The sequence below is a fragment of the Prionailurus bengalensis genome, chromosome E2, assembly GCF_016509475.1.
Source record: "Prionailurus bengalensis isolate Pbe53 chromosome E2, Fcat_Pben_1.1_paternal_pri, whole genome shotgun sequence".
Lineage (NCBI taxonomy): Eukaryota > Metazoa > Chordata > Mammalia > Carnivora > Felidae > Prionailurus > Prionailurus bengalensis.
Window position 1 is genome coordinate 7776176 of NC_057352.1, and position 18977 is coordinate 7795152.

The window sequence follows — 18977 nt, forward strand, 5'->3', positions numbered from 1 at the left end:
GGTGCATTGTGCCAACCCGTATCACGGGCTGGGGGCATCATCGACCCAAATGATACGTGCCAGGGCGACCTCGCCGACTGCATCCAGGACACCTGAGTCTGAAGGAGGAGGAGGCTGGAAACTGACGCCTCTCGGTCCTCGGGAGGAGGGGCTGAGGAGCCAGATGATGTCGCCCGCACCCCTGTCTCTCCATTGCCCGTAGCCAGAAAGCCAAATGATCTCCACTGTGTGGACCTCAAACCTGTCTAACGACTTGTGTCCCAGATACCTCGCCCAGAGGGTGACAGACTTCATGCTGTGTGGCGGGGAGTAAGAGGATAGTAAGGACACCTGCCTGGAAAAATGGTTAAAATAAAAGGAGTCAAGATGGCGGAGAAGTCGGGGGGCGCGAATTTCCCTCCTCCCTCAAACTCGGCAGTATTGAGGTCAGAGCACTTGGAATTCCAGGAATCCGGGCTACAGAGTGACAGAAACGTCTCCAGGGGTCAACGGAGACAGCTTGGCGGGACAGAGGATTTCTTCAATGAACAAATCAAAACACACCTAGTGGAAGGTCCAAACCACCACTCTGAGTAGTGACATAAAGCAACCAGAGACACAACAGAGAGCACACAACACTGCAAAGACACCTGCCTGCTGGCCACCTGGGCTGGGGGAGGGGACCAGATTCAGAGCTGGGGTGGAGGGTTCACCAGGCCCAGCTGTAGCCCCGCCCCCCAGGGCCTCCGCGCCTGCCCTACCCTATCCCACCCACGCCCCATCCGGCACTACCCGCACCTCCGTCCACACCACAGTCCACCCCCTTCTCCGTGCAGCACGTATCAGCTCAGCATCCATCACGTGCCCAACACCAACCTAGCCCCTGAGAAGCCCACAGTGACCAGAGAACAGCGCCCCTCCTGGAGCCCCACTGTGGCAGGGGGCACAGGCAGAAACAGTGAACCTGACCCAGAAGGCATAGTGCATGTCAGGAGGTGACCCAGTGGAGCTGGGGGAGACAGCAGGTGTGATGGGGGAGGAGAAGGCGTGCAGAAGGGGAGACAGGGAGGAAACACCTGCAGCAGGTGAGGGTGAGCCGTGCGGAACGTGGGGGAAGAGGAGGCCGGGGAGGCGGGCCTGGCGTGTGTGAGGGTGTCCGCGGGGCCAGTGTGGATGGAGCCCAGGGAGCAAGGGGAGGGGGGAAGGTGACGCCAGAGGGAAGAAAGGAGCCTCACCTGGCACCACGGGGAGGACGCGGCCGTTCCTCTGAGGGACCCAGGGGCCATGGACGATGTTGAGCAGAAGCAGGACAGGGCTTCACCTCACGGGTCCCTCGGGCATCTGTGTGGGAGTGAGACCACAGGGCTGAGGAGAGGCGGAGTGAGGACTGGGCTAGCCGGGGTGCAGGCAGGGAGGGAGAAGGGGTCCACTCCTGATACCTCTAAAGGGAGCCCTCAGGATGTGCTGAGCGAGTGCGAGCGAGGGGAGGGGCAGACGGGACTCAGGATGATCTGAGCTCTGGCCCCAGTCTCTCAGCTGAGAAGCTCCAAGGAGACATCTACACTCACGACGTCCCCCCCTCACAACACGCAGGTGGGAGCCCAGCCTCTCACCTCCTCAAGCCCCACTTGAGCCCAGCATTTTCCACCAAGAGCCCTGCTCTTCCTCTTCCACCCCCTGGGTCTGAGTCCCCCAGTCTCTGGGGCACACCCCTAACTTCCCCTCCCCCAACCCATCCCTCCCCAAGCCTGGCCCCTCCTGCCTCCCGGCTCTCACTGACTGTCCCCTTCTCTGTTCCTATGCCCCAGCCCAGATCAGGCCTTTTAGCACCTCCAGCCTTCTTCACCCGCCTCTGTCCCTCATTCTCCCCCTCTATCCCATCCCCGTCCTGCCCCAGTAGGTCATTCTAAACTCAGAACTGACCTTGCCCTTGCGTGCTCACTTCAGGGCAGTGCTACAAGCAGTGAGCCCCTTGCTCTAGGAACTCGAGCTGACTCTAGGAGCTGCCCTCCAAGAGTTGGACACGGCCAGGATTTGGGGCGTGGTCTCTCTGCTCCTTGGGGGGTCGGGGGAGGGAACTGGATGGGGGCGTGGCCTCACCTCCGGGGGGCGGGGCGGGGCCTAGGCCGGATGTTATCTGGGCAGGTCTAGGAGAGAGCCGTGGAATTAAGTTAAAATCTCTATTCGGGAGAGGGCTGGTCGCCTGGCTATGGAGACTTAGCATGGAGGGATGATTAGCAACTGGACAAGAGGACCTAAAGGGTACGGCAGAGAGTGGAGTCTGTTGTGATGGGAGATTCCTTCAGCTCTGGATCCGAATCCCAAATCAGCCTCCCAGGCAGTGCGTGAGATCAGGAAGGTTGTCTTTGAGCCCGGGTCCTCATCCTGGGGGTCCAGGATGGAGAGGCAATTGAAGATGAGTCTGGGATTGAGGGCGGAGCCAGATTAGCCATGGGGACGGACGTGATGAAGCAGTTGCCCAGAAGCTGACCTGCCCACTGGTCCTTCTTTGCGCCACACCAGAGAAAGCCGTTCCAGCAGTAACAGCCTCACGCTACTCAAGCTGAAAGCACCAACCAGCAACTCCGACGCCACCAGCTCCACCGGCAGCGCCCCAAGTGTGCCAGCCCAGGTAACCCTACCTCATCTCCAGCTGGGTCTGGAGGAGGGAAAATGAGCCCTATCTTTAAGTGTCACTGTGTCTCCATCCTTGACTGTCTCTGCTCTCGTCGTGTGTCCCAAGCCAGTCCTCCAGTGCTGTGGCGTGGCAATGTGCAGGAGGTGACTGAGGAGGTCAGCAAAGCCACCTGCTGGTTGCCGTACCCTCCCCGCACGCACATTCTGTTCCAGTGGGGCCCGAGGCGCAAAGAGAACAAGATGGGAGCGAGCGGGCCATGCAGAAAGGAGGGAAGGTGACAGAAAAGGAGGAAGGAGATGCCCAAATTGAGATGAAGACGGGGGAGGAAGGGAAGCACTCAGAAAGGCAAGAAAAAAGAGTAAAGAAAACAAAGAAATAGAGGGAACCAGAGGGGAAGAGAGAGGAAGAGGGATAGATGGAGAGACAGGCAGGCTGGGGGACACCCAAAAGGGCAAAAATTAGGGAGGAGCAAGGACAAGCACAAAGAGGGTGGAACAGCACCAGGGATGTGGCAAGAAAAGGCAGCAAGGGGTGCCCGGGTGACTCAATCGATTGAGCCGAGCATCTGACTTGGGCTCAGGTCATGATCTCACAGTTTGGTTCGTGAGTTCGAGTCCTGCATCGGGCTCTGTGCTGACAGCTCCAAGCCTGGAGCCTGCTTCAGATTCTGTGTCTCCCTCTCTCTCTGCCCCATCCCGTTTGCGCTCTGTCTCTCTCTCTCAAAAGTGAATAAACATTAAAGAAAAGAAAGAAAGAAAGAAAGAAAGAAAGAAAGAAAGAAAGAAAGAAAGAAAAAGGGGCACCTAAGTGCCTCAGTCAGTTAAGCATCCGACTGTGGGTCAGGTCACAATCTTGCAGTTCATGAGTTCGAGCCCCATGTCAGGCTCTATGCTGACAGCTCAGAGCCTGGAGCCTTCTTCCAATTCTGTGTCTCCTTCTCTGTCTACCCCTCCCCTGCTCGCACTCTGTCCTTCTCTCCCTCTCAGGAAAGGAATAAATATGGAGGAAATAAACAAACAAACATTTTTAAAAAGTGAAAAGACAAGGCAGCAGGGCGGGGTGGGGGGGGGGCAAAGCTCTGACGCAGGTGTTGCTGGGGGCAGATGAGAAGGAGGTGGGTTTGGGGAAAAGGTCTGTCCCGCCTTCCTTTGTCTTTTGTCCTGTTCTCTCTCTCTCTCCCCTTCTTCTCCCTGCCATATTCTCTCTCTCCCCCACCATCCCCACCACCTTTGATGTTCTGCTGGACTGGATGTTGGTCCCTCCCCCTCTGTCCATGAAGGACACGGCATGTCCACCCCTGTGGGAAACCAAATGCCTACACAAACCTGTCCCATCACTGATTGGATCCCAAAACTCCTGTAGACCAATTAGGGACAAATCCCGGGACAGGTCTCCACCCCCCACCCACCTCCATACCTGCCCCTGCAGCCGCCAAGATTCACCTCGTTCTTCAGTCAGAGTTCCAAGATTCTGGGTCCTTCACCCAAATCCTCCTCCCTCAGACCCAGGAGCAAACCCTCCGGCGGACAAGTGCACATTGGCGCCACCTAGCGGCGGGAGCCTCCCAGGACAAGAAGAAAAGAGGCAACGTTTTCAAAAGTCTCCAGGCACGGGTTTCAGGCATTCATGCCTCAAAACACTCCTGTGAGGCAGAAGCAATTATTCTCGTCTTACAGATTAGGAAACTGAGGCACAGAGAGGCCAAGTGACTTTCCCAAGGATGTGTTATGTGTTCGAGGCAAGATTCCAACCCAGGCCCCCTGGTTCTGGAGTCCACATATGAATCACACCCTGTGTTAACCAGTCTTTCAAACGCCAACTTAATTTTGTGATTTCACACCTGCTGCATGCGTATTCATCCAACCCAGAGACCATCCCCATTCCTTTTCTACTCCTACCCCACACTAAGACCTTGATAACCAGAGAAGTGATGCTTTGCACCCAAGAGGTAACAGGGTCCCTTGGACCATTCTCTTGCCCCCCTCCCAACTTCTACAGCCTGGGTGATCTTGAACCAGTGGGGCCCTCCCCTTCCCCCTATCTGTTCCTGTGTGAAATGGGGCGAAATGAACAGTCATGGTTTGCTATGTGCTCTTAGCTCCTTACATGCACTAGCTCTTAGATACTCCTTGGAAAACTCTATGATGGGGTCCTCTGATGACCTGATTTTAAGGATGAGACTCAGAAACACAAAGAAGCGAAAATACATAACAGGATCTCCCAAATTAGCAAATGGGGGAGCAGGGGCCTGAGCCCAGGCTGTCTGACTTTAGGGCCAGCACCCTGAAACACCACCTTCGAGTGGTCCCATAATGAAGGGGAAGGGGGAGCTTCCAGCACCAGAAATCCAGGCTTATTCCAGGGTGGTCAGCACACAGGGACTGTCTCCCGAGGGGAGGGATTCAAGGTGAGTCTTCTTCAGACAAGGGGGTCCCAGCCTCGAACGTCCCACTGAGGGCAGGAACCTTGTCCAGCGGGATGCGGAGTCACCACAGAAGGGCTTGTGAGCCGGAGGAGAAAGGGGTCAACTCTGAGTGTTAAAGAGACCTTCAGTGTAGTGAGACCTTCTGAGGCCACCTGGAGATGGATGGGAGGGAGGCTGGAGGCAAGGATCTAGAAGCTGCACCCAGGCCAAGGGAATAGAGAGAAGGGGTGGGGCTGGGGACCGTGGAGCTGCAGGGCCTAAGGGAAAAGGAGGGGCTGGGACAGTGCCTGGGGGAACTGGGTGGTGGGTGGAGCTGTCCCTGAGATGGGAAACAAGGGAGGAGGAGTGTGGGGAGAGACAAAGGAGTTAGGACGCGAGTGAGAAGGGCCTGGGGACACTGGGGGCGGGAGGATGCCCAGGAGCCTGTGCCTCCAGAGGCTGGAGTTCAGGGTCAGATGAAAGAGACCTGGATGGTTGGCGGTTGATCCACAGGAGTCGAGGAAAGAAAGGCTCCGGGGAGTGTTCGCTGGAGGAGGAGGAGGAGGAGGAGGAGGAGGAGGAGGAGCAAGGCAGAGGGCGGGACTCGGCCTGCCTTTGGAGGTGAAGGACAACTGGAAAGATGCCCAGGAGGACTAGGATCGATAGCCCAGGTCTGCCGCGGTCAGAGTGGGCGGGAGGAGGGGCGCGTACGTCACCGCGTCGGAGGCGGAGCCAGGCGCCCTCCCAGTGAGCCCGCGAGCTTGGGCTGAGCTAGGTGTCAGTTCCCTCGGGGTCTCCATCTGTGTCACATGCCTGCGTGACTTAGTGGGAGGAACACATGCGATCACGATGGAAAGCGCTTAGCCTGGCACCAGGGAAGTTCTCATGATGATTAAAATCCCCAGGGGTTCACCTCCTTCCCCTCGCCACCACCCACTCAGGTCCCACAAAGGAAGATGGCTCAAGACCTCAAGTCTTAGATTCCAAACACCAAATTCCAGATTCCTAGTCTGGACTCCAGATTCAAAGGCTTCTAGGATCCAGAGTGACTAAGACCTGTCACTCAAAGACCAGACTCTAGGATCCAGATTCCAGACCCAAACTCCAGAATGCAGACTCTAAAATCCACACTGTATACTTCAAGTCATAAATGCCTGACTCTAGACCTCCAAATTCAGAGTCCAGAGTTGGAGAGCCACAGCAAAAACTGCAAAACCCAAGATCCAGAATCCAATATCCAGAATCCAGAGTTAGGAGGCCCAGGCACCAAGATCCAGAATCAGAGATCTGAATCCAGAATTCAAGATCAGGAAGTGGGGATCCAGATCCAGAATCCACTGTCCAGAATCAGAGCTCCAAGGTTCAGAATCCAAAACCAGGGATCCAGATCAACATCCAGAATCCAAGATCCAGAACCCAACTCCAGGCACAAGAAGCATGACTCTAGAATCCAGTTTCCACTCTCTAGACCCCAAATTCCAGGTTCCAGACTCCTGGTCCTATGTGTTGATCTCTGATTTGGGGCTCTTGCCCTCCCACTTCCTCTCCCTTGAGGAACTGTCCCTGGCAGGGAATTCTTCCTTACAGACTCAGACAAAAACTTCAACCTAATAAATGCTCATTAGGCCTTGTCCCCCACCCCACTAGCCACCTAGGCATCCCCGCCTGTAAACCTGAATCTCAACCACCTCCCACCCCACCCTACCCCCTAGACCCGGGTGGGGCTGGGGACTTATAAATTCAAGTATTCAGATACCTGCTTCCCTTCTTCTGGCATCCAAGCTGCCCCAGATGAAGCTGGGGGATCTGGAGGGGGTGAGCTCTTTTGAGACAAAAGTCAGGGTTGGGGGGAGGTGAGAGACACTAGAGGAGACACAGGTCTGCCTTGATCTAGAAGAGACACTGGGTGCCCTATCCCCGGGAACAGACATGGACTGCCCTGAGGGAGCTGAGTTTCAAGGGCACCTGTGTAATTTCATGTGTCCTTTACTGAGGCTCCAAGTTGAACCTGAACCAAGAAAATGTCCCGGAGATGAAAGAAGGAGCTGCGGGGAGTGGGGTGGGGGGGTGGGGGGATGGGGAAGGGGTGGGGGTGGAGTGAATCAGGAGGATGTCCCCCAAAACACTTGTATCAGAGCCAAGAACAAAGTCAGGAGTCATCAGGGGTTCAGGTCAACTCAGCTCAACCTCCCCAAGGTGTCCCGTGTGACAGGCTCCAGGCTGGGCAGTGCTGGGGACACAGAGAAGACCTTGCCTGAGCATGTCTGGGGATCTGTGATGTGATGGAGGCAGAACCAGGGCTGAGCGGCCCAGAAAGGATACCTGTTAGGTCCCAAGGCCTCCCAGAAGAGGTGGGGGCTGAGCCTTGGGGGCGGAATATGAATTTGGAAGATGAGACGAAGGCTTTCCTCCACTCCCTAAGCTTGCTGGGGCCTCCCATGGACTAGACCCTTCACTGGGCAGTGCTGGGGATCCAGAGTCCAGTCAGGCCAGGCCTGCCCTCAGTAAGTTCCCAGTCTGGGGGGTAAGGTAGACACCATGGACCAGAGAAGGTCAGAAAAGGCCTCAAGGAGGAAGTGGACCTTGAAGGGAATGGCATACCTGCCAGGAGGAACAGCCTGAGCAAAGGCAGGGAGGCATGAAATCGCAGGAGGGAAAATGGGAGAATGAGCTATGCCTAGAAAGGCAAGGTCATGAGACACCTGGTCAGAGGGGCTGGAAAGGGAGAAACCCCCATATCCTCAAAAGTGAGGCTGGCGAGCGAGGACTTTATCCTGAAGGTGCTGGGGATCTATGAGGGCTATAGGCAGGAGTCAGACAGGGTCAACTCAGGGCATGGAAAGACCCTGAGGGGGCATGTAGGGGAACGAGCTAGGGGAGTGGGAACTTGACTGGAGGGACAAATGGGGGGAAGACACACCCCCAGGAGGCCAGACAGGAGGCTGGGATTAGGGTGTGGGGGGAGAATGTATCCTGAACCAGAGCCTCAGGGTTGGAGAGAGATCCAGGGCCAAGTGGGATGGTGCTGGGGGCTGACAGGCTGTGGGACACCTGAGGGCCTGTTCTGGTGCCTGGAGAAACAACAGGAACCCTCAGAGATGGAGAACCTGGGCGGGGTGGGGGGAGAGCAGTCTGGGGTGGGGAAGGGGAGACCAAGATGGTGAAAGAAGTTTCTCAAGCAGCAGGTGGGATGGATGTGTTTGTGTCTGGAGGGATTCAGGGGAGGGTGGAAGTGTCCAGGTTCAACTCCATTCACTCTCTCCCCTCCCCAGACTTCAGCAGAACCCTCATCCCTTCTCCATAATGTAGCTTCTCACCTTCTCCTTCCTGCTGACGCCTGCAGGTGAGGTGGGCCCAGGTCAGGTCTGGGTCTGTGGGGGTGCGGTACCTCTCTGCTCCATCAGGAGCAAAGCCAGGGCCTACGATCTGCCAGCACCCCCAGCCCTGCTCCACCCCACCCCACCCAGCCACCCGATGCTCCTGAGTGCTCACCCTACCCCAAGAACTTTCAGAAGCCTGGGGCTGCTCTGGAGTCCCCAAGCCAACTGGGTCTCTCACTGCTCCCAACAGCAAATCAGCTCTGGGGATGACACAGACCTGAGTTCAAGGTCTGGGGCTGCCCCTTCCTTGCTGTGTGACCTTGAGGAAATGACTTCACCTCTCTCCACCTAGAGTGCCTTCTCTAGAAGACAGCACCTACCCATGACCACCACGGTGAGGTTTCAATAGCACAATGTAGATAAAGCTCATAATAAGCATTCAACAAGTGTTAGCAAGGTCAAGAGCACAGACTCCAGGTTTGAATTCCAGCTCACCATTTTGCAGTTACTGAACATCTGTGCGACTCGAGATCCCCAACTGTACCGTGGACATAGGAACTGATGCCCCCAGGGCAGGATTGAATGTGGTCCTGTGTGTAGGGCACGAGAAGGGACTTAGCCCAGGGCAGTAACCCTTGAGGGTGTTGTTAGCACTGCTGAGTCCTGGGTACATGCTACAGCTCATCTAATTCTCAAAACATCTCTGTAGGGTGGGCTCTACCGGCCTCACTTGACAGGGAAGAGGGCTGAGGCTGGAGAGGGGTGGCCACAATGTCAAGGTGACCCTGGGTAGCAGGAAAACTCCAAACCATGTTCAGCTACCACCCATGGAGAACTTAACTGTAACCTGACGCCTCTACCTGGAGAAGTTGAGGGTGGACTTTCATTATGTCCCCACGTGACCCTCGCCTCTGGGGGCCCCTTGAAGCTCCCCCCTGCTGCCAGCCTCCCCTCAGGCTTTCTCTGTGCTCTCTCCTCCCTGCCTCCCGCCTGCCGCTGCACCCAGCCAGGGCCTCCACCCTCCTCCGGCTTGGACTGGCCAGATGCAGCCTCGATGCCCAGCTGTTCAGCCCGCACCCTCTGTCCTTCTTTGCAGGACAACCCCACCCTTCCCTTGTTAAGCCCCCTGTCTACCACATCCGCATTCCCCCAACCTTGCCAGGGCCCTTGGCCCAGTTCTTGACCCTGGCAGGCAGAATGTGGGTATTTTGTCTAGCTGTGCAAATTCCTGCCCCAGTGTGGGTGTCTGTGTGTTTGGCTGTGATCTTGAGGGCTCATATCCCCATTGCCCAGTAGCAGGTCACGGTTTTGTGACTTTGAAACATCGCTGTTTATGTCCTTGTGCATGGTACAATGCTGCAGTGCCCTGCGTGTGTGTGTGTGTGTGTGTGTGTGTGGTAGGTTTGCAAGGCCCTGTGTGTCCACATCCTGCCCACATGTGTGAACCAGGTCCCATATGTGAAACGCAATGAGTGACCTTGAACACCAAGTGACTGACGAGGCAACAGGTCTAGAGATGGAAAAACAAGTCCTGTCTTGTGCCTCTGGCTATGTCTTTGACCTTGGATGCCTAGCCCTGTGTCCTTTGTTTCCCTGGGGTGTGATCTAGTGGGGCCACATCTAAGTGTTGGCCCTCTGGGTCAGTGTCTATTACTCTGAATCCCCACAAAGTGACTTGAGGATGAATCATAGTTTTGACCTTGATTATCTTCATTTGAGCCTGGTCATATGGCTGACTTACTTTGGCTAAATTTCTGTCCAGAACCTGAACATCCACATGCATATCTGCATAAATAAGTCTACGTGTCCTTTGTTTAAAATAAGTAGTATTTATTAAGCAGCTATAATAAGCCAGACATCTCTCTCTCTGTCTCTATTATTCATTCCTTACAACAATCCCATCTTACAGATGAGGAAATGTAGGCTCAGAGAGGTCAAACAATTTGCTCAAAGGCTCACAGATAACATGGACATAGGGGTTTTACTCTAACATTCCGATATAACCACTATACTCAGACTCACGTCTGTGCACAAGTCTTTGGGGGACTGAGTGCATATCCATGTCTCTCCCCATGTACCCTTATTAAGGACCCCACCTTGTCCAGCCCCTGGGTGCTAGTGTGCAAGTCTGTGACCTAGTACGTTCAGACCCACACAGGAGACTGTAAATTTAGATGTGAGCTTGTATGTCCAAATCAGTGTCTGTGCATGTGCGTGCATGCGTGTGTGTGTGTGTGTGTGTCCACATGCACACCCACACTGGAACTGTCCAGACTCATATATACCTATGAATCTCTGTGCTGTGATCCTTGAAGCTGCAGCTGCAGCTGTATGTTTGCCCATGACCTTGTGTGGCCACATCTGCATTTGGCTGAGATGTCCGGACTCTGGAGCCAAGACTGGGTGTCATACACTGAGTGGCCACATCCCATCCATCTGATGCCTGTGGCAGCGTGGCGACCTCGAATGGCTGGTCCCAAGTGACCATCTTTCTGGATCCTTATCCAGTGTCCCTGTCTCCACTTCTAATCTCAGAGGACTTCTTGCCTTCTGGTCCTTCCCCACATACCCGCTCTCCCAGAATCCTGTAGTAAACGGGTGAGGGCGAAGGGCAAGGGGCCAGTCCTGGAGAAAACAAGCAGCAGTTGTCAAAGCCTGAGAGAAGACAGTACTTGAAATTCAAGGACGGGGACGTCCTAAGACATTGGGGGAAAGCACAGGTGAGAAATACATACTATGGGCAGGGCGTAGGCAAGGTGCGACAAGGGAAAAGACTGTGTTGTGAGGGATCCTCCTCTGCTTCCTCTCCCAGCGGCCCAGCACCACTCCGCCAAGACGCTGAAAGGTGAGGCGTGTGAGCCCCACTCCCAGCCGAGGCAAGCGGCCCTCTTGGAGCGTGGACGCTTTAACTGTGGTGTTTCCCTCACTCCGCAAGCCGGATGCTGTCTGCTGCCCACCGCCACACCGGGTATGAAGGCAGGGCTCAGGGTCCTCAGGGGCAGGATGCCAAGGGCCTAGGGATCTGAGAATCTTGGATTCTGAGGAGGAGAGAGCTGGAGCCTGGGGGCTGAGTTCCAAGTGTGCGCACCTCCGTGGCCCCGGAGGGGCAAGGGCTAGAACGGGGCTTCAGCGCCTCGGACACAGAGGGTAATGGCATCTCCAGATTCCCCGCGGGGTGAAGGACCCCAGCTAGCCGGCTCTTTGGTCTTTCTGTCCGCTCCTCACTGCCCTTGCGGATAATCACCCGCGCACGCGCACAGCTTCATGAGCGTGCACCTAGGCGAGCACAGTCTGCGCAAGCGCGATGGCCCAGAAGTGCTGTGGACTGTGGCTCGCCTCGTCCCGCACCCGTGCCACGAAGCGCGCAGCCATCACCACGACGTCATGTTGCCACGTCTAACCCGGCCCACGTGCCTCTTCCCGCAAGTGCGTCCCGTGGCGCTGCCCACGCGTTGTCCCCAACCAGGCGAGGCCTGCGTGGTGTCCGGCTGGGGCCTGGTGGCCGATGACAAGCCTGGGACCAAAGGGAGCGCAAGGTCACAAGGTGCGTGAAAGTATGGATTCACTCCAAGCCCACTGTCCTCCCCAGTGAGTCTCCCAGATATGCTGCATTGGGCCAACATCAGTGTTATCGCGGCCACATCTTGTAGCAAGGACTACCCAGGGCGCCTTATGAGCACTACGTGTATGCAGGAGTAGAAGGCGGAGGCACGGACTCCTGTGAGGTCAGAGCCATGGGTTTAGGGGAACAGGCTTGGGTGTTGGGATGGGGTCGGGTTGTGCTTGCTTTGGGCCAGAGAAGATGCTAGGGATAGATGTGGTGGTGGAGAAGGAAGAGCAGTTAGAACGGGGGTGGAGTTGGAGATGGGGTTGGAGATGCGGGTAGGGGTGCGTTGTATTTGGGGCGGATGATGTGGTGGTTGGTTTGGAATGGCCTGGCTTTGATTTGAGAATAGGAATGGGCTTGGTTTGATTTTAGAAGGAAAATACGTTGGGTTGAAATGCGGATGGGCTAAGTTTTGTCTGGGATGTGAAAGCCGTAACAGCTGGGGTTGGCTGTGTTGGCAGTAAGGATGGACATAGATAGGCCTGGTTTGGGTTTGAATGGGGACAGACGACGTGGGGGTTGGGTTGGGTCGGTGCTACACGGCAGGGATTGAACATGGATTGGCTGAGTTGTATTGACTTGTGTTAGGTTAGGGTTGAGTTGGATTCGATTGGGTTAAACTGGGTTGTATTGAGTTGAGTTGGAGAGGGATTGCATGGGGTGGGGTCGGATTGGGTTTTGACTCAGATCGTGCCCGGTGATTAGGCTAAGGATGGGCGCACTGGATCCAGAAGTTTCCCACTCAAACTTTCTCTTCCCCACACAGGGTGACTCCGGGGGACCCCACACAGGGTGGCTGGTCTGTGGGGGAGTCCTGCAAGGAATCGTGTCCTGGGGTGATGTCCCCTGTGACACTACGAACAAGCCTGGTGTTTATACCAAAGTCTGCAGCTACTTGGGGTGGATCAGGGACACCATGAAGAGGAACTTACTGTTTTGGTCTACCACCTGTGTCTCTGGCTGAGCAGAAACTCCTGTAGCTGGCCAGCCACCCCACCCTGACCTGGGACAGAACTGAGCCATCCCTTAACACCCCATCTGTCCAAGAGGCACATGTTGGCCAAGGATTTGTCCCATGTCAAGCCAGAGCTGGTGCTCAAGGTCACCTGTTTAAACACTGAGATAACAGTGCTGATGCAAGTTTCTCTGTAGGAGTTGCTGTGACTTTCTTCTGGGGATGAAGGGAAGTGGGAGCCAGAGACCGGGTGGGGAACCCAAGGCCACTGTACGTTGCTCCATTTCGCTCGCTGCCCCGATGCCTAGGTGAAAAGAAATAGCTTGAAGCAGGGCTCTTCATTCACATACACACAGGATTAGCTGTGCAGTCTTGAGGTAAAGACTCGATGCCACTCAGCTTCGGTTTCCCCAGGTGTGAAACAGAGATCTTCATGTTGCTTACCTCACAGCGTTGTAAGGATTAAATGAGGAAGGTTATATGAACTCATTCCAATAGTGCCTGGCACAGGGCAAATATATCTCTGGACCCCAGCAGAAAAGACCCCCAGCACACGCTAGATGATCAAGAATGACTTCATTTTCTTCGAGATTCAGTTGTGGGCCTCCTGGCAGCCAGGCAAAAAGGCAAATGCTCTCCTTTTCCTTAGGCAGTCTCCCGACATGCAGCGGAGGCTGGGCTACCCTGTGGCCTACTTTGATTTTGCTGAAGAGCTCAGAGAATATGCCAGAAGCCCATGAGTTCACCGTTGAGGTTGCAGAAATCTCGTTCCTGATTCTCAACAGAGATTCCTCCCAAAATGTGGTCTTCAAGGTCACTGAATGTTGAACCACATGAACCTGGCTCCTGAGATCTAAATATTCTACCGGGGGAAGGGGGAATTACAGTTTGTAGAGAGGCCTCTCTTGACCTTGGGAGGCAGATAATCTGGAATTCCTGGGACTTTAAAGGACCTAAACTTGAGCATCCAGACTTGGATACTCAAGGAGTAGTGGTGGGGTGTGATGAGATCCCAATGTTGTTCTGGGAGGGGGGGGGGGAGGGGACATTGGATTTTGGAATGCTTAGGGGACTTATTTAGGGAGACCACTGACACCTCGTTTCTGGATCTGGGGGCACTAGGCTGGTGGTGGTAGGTACCCTGAGATTTTATTCGGAGAGAAACAATAAATGGATTTGGACCTAGATCCTGAGTCTGGGAGTGCAAGAATCAGGGTGTTCTGAAAGCCTTACATTTCGGAGGCAGCTGAAGCCGGGAAACTGGTGTGTTGGCTCCAAGTGGTGCGGGGAGAAGGGAATCGGAGCCCCTCAGCTGGTGCCTGAGGATACCCTGGGTCTTCAGGTGTGTGACCTTCCTTGGGGTTCAGGTATATATCGGACTTTGTATTGGAGGTCATTGATTCCTCCGTGCTCCTGTTTCTTCTCACCCCCCCCCCAACTCCCCTCACCAGCTCTGTCTCCAAGAGCAGGGGCCCAGGAGCTCCAGGCCCTGCCCTGTCTGGCCTCAGGCCCCAGGAATGCTTCCAGCACAATCAGGGCCCGCAGAACAACAGGTGCTTGCTCTCCCGCCCCTTCCACAGCTCTGGGGTGGGAGGAGGTGTCCAGCCCCCAGGAGGCAGCGGGGGCAGGGCCTTGGCCAGCATCTGGATGCCAGCAGGGCAGGGGCGGGTCCTCAGGGTGGGGAGGGGGTGGATGAAGGCTTTAAAATGCTCCTTGGGGAGGCTCCTGAGCTCCAAGCTCACCACCTGCCTGCCTGTGGTCACCATGTGGTTCCTGGTTCTGTGCCTTGCCCTGTCCCTGGCGGGGGCTGGTGAGACAGAGGGAGGGGAGGGGGAGGGGGAGAGTGGACCCCACTTTCATGCTGCCCTCACCCCCAATAACTTCTTCCTCTCCCACAGTCCATCCCAGGCCGGGTCCCAGGCTCTCTCCCAGCCCCTCTTCTGTGGTCACAGTTCCCACTATTGTGCTAGGTCCTGCTCCCTCCCAGGAACCCCCCAAATTTTCTCCTCCTCCCCACTCCGACCCCTGCCCTGAGCCACTTTACCAAAGGGGCAGAGGCTGGGCCATCTGTCTCTCTCTTTAGGGGACTCCTGCTCTTGCAAGGAGTGCCCCCAGTCCCAGCAGATCCTGGGACCCCGATAGCCCCCTTCTAGTCCTTAGTGGTTCTCTGTCTGTAGCTCCTGAGTTCCCACATCCTTCCATACCCTGGTGACTTTTCCCATCCAGCTGTCAGTTCTCAGCTAGGTCCTCCAGTCCCTGGCATCTGGTTTCCCTCAAATCTTCCCAAGACTCCCTAAATTCCATTAGACACCTATACTTCTCCCCAAACAGACTCCATGACTCCAGGTGGACCCGCTTCCCCTCCTGGTGTGAGGATTCTACAGATGTCTCTTCCTTCCCCACCTCTTTGCCGCTGAACCCCGGTCCATCACCTCCAGCCTTCTCCCTGAGGAAGAGCACCCAGAACCCCCAACCACACACTCCTTTCCTTGTGGAATTTCCTTCTCGAGCCCACGCTCCAGCCCTCCCCAAATGCACCCCTCCTGTGAAGCTCTGTTTTTCTAGACTTCCCTCCAGAATCCCAAGTACCTTCAGAGCCCAGCTGTCCTCCCCTACCTCCCGCAGGACCCCAACATGTGATTCTAAAACCCCACACCAAGTGGGAACGCAGGGAGGACCCACAGCTGCTTGGCCCCAACACATCTCCACCTTCCTTCCTCTCCGACACCACCCCCAGGAGAACCTCAGATCCCTCCAACACCCTCAGACCGTGACCCCAATCTCCATGAGAATCACCCAATCCCAGAAGAACTATCATCTGGCTCTCCCTCCTCCTGAGCCCCATCCCAGTCCTGACCCCAACCCTAGTTCCGGGACCCCAGACCCCCAGAGGACCCTCTCCCAGTCCCAGTCAAGAGGCACCAAATCACCCCTGTATCACCTGACCCCCACACCACATGTTGCCCCAGATGCTGCCTTCTTGTCTCCTGCCTGATCCTTGTGGTTGGCTCTGCTCTCAGCAGTCTCCCCCGCCAGGACCCGCCACCAACCCACAATCCCAGGGCAGGCTCCAGACTTCCAGGCCCTTCCCATACCCCTTGCCCATCTCCCCAGACCTCCAGCCCTGCTCCTCTGGACCCATGTCCCCCCAACCCCACCGCACAGCCCTCTCTCCTAGCCCAGGCCTTCCTGGTGCCACCTCCCCACCTGCTCTGACCCGGCACCCTCTCTACAGGTGCTGCGCCCCCCATCCAGTCCCGGATCATAGGAGGCTGGGACTGTAAGAAGAATTCCCAGCCCTGGCAGGCAGCTCTGTACCATTACAGCAAATTCCAGTGCGGGGGCGTCCTGGTGCACCCCCAGTGGGTGCTCACAGCTGCCCACTGCATAAATGAGTGAGTGGGGGCAGAGGGTCTGGGGGGGGGGGCGGTCTGTGCTCCCACAGGAATAAACAGTGGGCACTGTCCCGGGTTAACCTCAGGGGAGGCTGGAGGACTGAGAGAAAGAAAGACATTCTTGGTCTAGGTCATGGAGAGTGGCAGGGACAACCCCAGGAAAGCCCTCCACTGGTACCTGTGTCTTTGCATCTCTCCATGTAAATGTCTTCCTGTGTCTCCCCCTCCTGCCTCCCTGTGTCTCTCCATAACTGGCTCTGTTGTGTGTCTGTCTGTATGACTAAGATTCTTCTCGGTCTCCCTCTCTTTGGTCTCAGCGCCTCCGTGTCTCTCCAGGTCTCTGTCCATCTCTGGGTCCCTCTGCCGCATCCCTGTCACTGTATGTCTCACTCTCCACCTCTGCCCCTGGGTCTCTGCCTCACTCCCAATGCTGCTGAGCACCCCCCAGGATGGGACCCCAGAAAGAGGAAGGGATTATCCCCAAATGTCTCTGTGTGAGGGGTCTTCTCACATGCTCAGCCCCTCCCTCCAGGACAATGATCCACTCCAGGGGGACACAGGGAAGGGCTGGTTTCAGCTGGAGCCTAGTTGGAGCCCTGGAGGAAGGAGGAGGAGAAAGAGGAGGAGGAGGGGGAGAAGGAGGAGGAAAGGGTGGGAAGGTCTGGGGAGGGAGGGGGACGCCGTCCTTGGGCTGGGGGCCAGGCCACCCGCTCCTGGGGAGCCAGCCCCACAGCCCCCGCTGCAGCTGAGCAGGTCCCAGGCCCTCCCCCCCTTCCCATGCTCCCTTCCTGTTCTCTCTCGTTCCCGCCCCCCCCCCTCCACTGCCTGTGTTCCTCACTCTCTCCCTTTGCTTCCTCTTCCCTCAGTCACGTTGCCTGCTGCCCCTGCTCCTTCCAAGTCTGTTCCTTCACTTCTTCTTCTTCCCCGGGGCCCTTCCTTCTGTCTCTGTCTCCTTTGGGCTCTGTTTCTGTCTAACCTCTGCCTCTCATTCCCTCTCTCCTTTTCTGCTCTCTCCTTTTCACTCTGTCTTTTTCTCTGGCTTTGATCTTGTCACATCCTTCTGTCTTTCACTCACTGTCTTTTCTTCATAGCTCTTTACCTTCCCAACTGTCTCTCTCTCCATGGTTACTCCTTGTTCCTCTCTCTCTCTCTCCCTGCGACACCCCCCCCCCAGGCTCCCCATCGCCCTTCCCCCCTCCTCTCTCCTCATTCCCTGGGGCCCCCTCTCTCCCCAGCAATTATCAGCTGTGGCTGGGTCGCTACAACCTGTTTGAGCACGAAGACACAGCCCAGTTTGTCCAGGTCAGTGGTAGCTTCCCACACCCTGGATTCAACCTGAGTCTCCTGGAGAACCACACCCGCCTCCCGGGAGAGGACTACAGCCACGACCTCATGCTCCTCCGCCTGGCAGAGCCCGCCCAGATAACCGATGCTGTGAGGGTCCTGGACCTGCCCACCCAGGAACCCCAAGTGGGGAGCACCTGCTACGCCTCCGGCTGGGGCAGCATCGAACCAGATAAGTGTATGCCAGGGCCAGACCCTGCAGCCTGGAGCCCAGACCCTTGGGTGTAGGGAGGAGGGGCTGGGGACCCGGACTCCACGGTCTGAGGGAGGAGGGGCCGAGGAGCCACTTGGGGTCTTTTCTGTAGTCACATACCCAGACGATCTCCAGTGCGTGGACCTCAAACTCCTGCCCAACGATGTGTGTGCCAAAGCCCACTCCCAGAAGGTGACAGAGTTCATGCTGTGTGCTGGATACTTGGAGGGCGGCAAGGACACCTGTGTGGTGAGCCAGTCTGTCCCCCCTTCCCCTCCCTCCTGGGCCTCAAGGTGCGGGGGGAGGGGACTCGGACTCTGGACTGCTGCTGAGAGCTAACTGGGCATCTGTCTCTGCGGCTTCCAGACTGTATCTCCCCCCAACCAAGCCTCAGCGCCCTCTCCCTGCCCCCTTTCCTTCCCACACCCCCATCCTGGTATCACAGGCACCTCCCTCCACCACATCAGAGTTCACCTGTCCCTCCCTCATATTTACTGTCTAGTCAGAGAGGGAGAGGTGACATCAGAGGGGAGTCCTGAAGGTAGAAGGGTCCGGTAGATGGGTTCCGCTCCTCTCCCACTGACCTGTCGGCCGGGACTGTTCTGGACCCTGCCCCCTGTGCAGAAACTGAACCCTGAAGTCCCATCCCCACTGGCCATGACTCCAGCCGCTGTCTCCTCTGTTGGAATCCCGCCCGCCCTCTGGCAGTGGACTGTGGAGAGAACCGTGTCCTCTCCCGGGGCTGGGGAGTCACCGTCTCGAGCTCTGTGAGCCCAGGTGTGAGAGCTGGGGCTCCACAGGCAGAACCCCGCCGCCACGGCTGACCTTTGTCATTCTCTCCCCCTTGTGCTGCAGGGGGACTCCGGGGGGCCACTGATCTGCAATGGCATGTTTCAAGGAATCACGTCCTGGGGCCACATCCCATGCGGCAGCCCCAATATGCCTGCTGTCTTCACCAAAGTGATTTCGCACCTGGAGTGGATCAGAGAAACCATGACAGCCAACCCTTGAATGCCCCCATCGTGTTTCCTACCCCAGTAAACTCAATACGCATCAGATTCACCTCACGTTTGCTGTCCTCTGGCCTTCCAGGCCCTGCGCACCTGGAAGCTGGGACCCACCCCGCCCAGTCTAGAGCCCAG

The 18977-nt window shown here is 56.5% G+C and overlaps 2 protein-coding genes across 2 annotated transcripts; both read left to right on the forward strand.

Moving 5' to 3' along the window:
• Window positions 1-366: 366 nt before the first annotated feature.
• Window positions 367-13581, forward strand: KLK15 (kallikrein related peptidase 15). The gene is given in 7 exon segments (XM_043601006.1): window positions 367-425; window positions 2503-2611; window positions 11093-11339; window positions 11586-11885; window positions 11931-12020; window positions 12023-12066; window positions 12715-13581. Coding segments are annotated over 7 exon segments (1047 nt in total). The 3' UTR covers window positions 12913-13581.
• A 1048-nt stretch (window positions 13582-14629) lies between these two features.
• On the forward strand, window positions 14630-18893 carry KLK1 (kallikrein 1). The gene is made up of 5 exons (XM_043598413.1): window positions 14630-14713; window positions 16139-16298; window positions 17534-17820; window positions 17948-18084; window positions 18691-18893. Exons 1-5 carry the CDS (start codon window positions 14668-14670, stop codon window positions 18844-18846), a joined length of 786 nt encoding a protein of 261 aa, XP_043454348.1. The 5' UTR covers window positions 14630-14667; the 3' UTR covers window positions 18847-18893.
• Window positions 18894-18977: the final 84 nt, after the last annotated feature.

What these genes read in the sequence shown, in the direction of transcription:
- KLK1 (XM_043598413.1), top strand. Translation starts at nt 14,668, where the DNA reads ATGTGGTTCCTGGTTCTGTGCCTTGCCCTGTCCCTGGCGGGGGCTG. An exon ending in GCTGCCCACTGCATAAATGA is followed by an intron (nt 16,299 to 17,533) that starts GTGAGTGGGGGC and finishes CTCTCTCCCCAG; the next exon opens with CAATTATCAGCTGTGGCTGG. An exon ending in GCGGCAAGGACACCTGTGTG is followed by an intron (nt 18,085 to 18,690) that starts GTGAGCCAGTCT and finishes CTTGTGCTGCAG; the next exon opens with GGGGACTCCGGGGGGCCACT.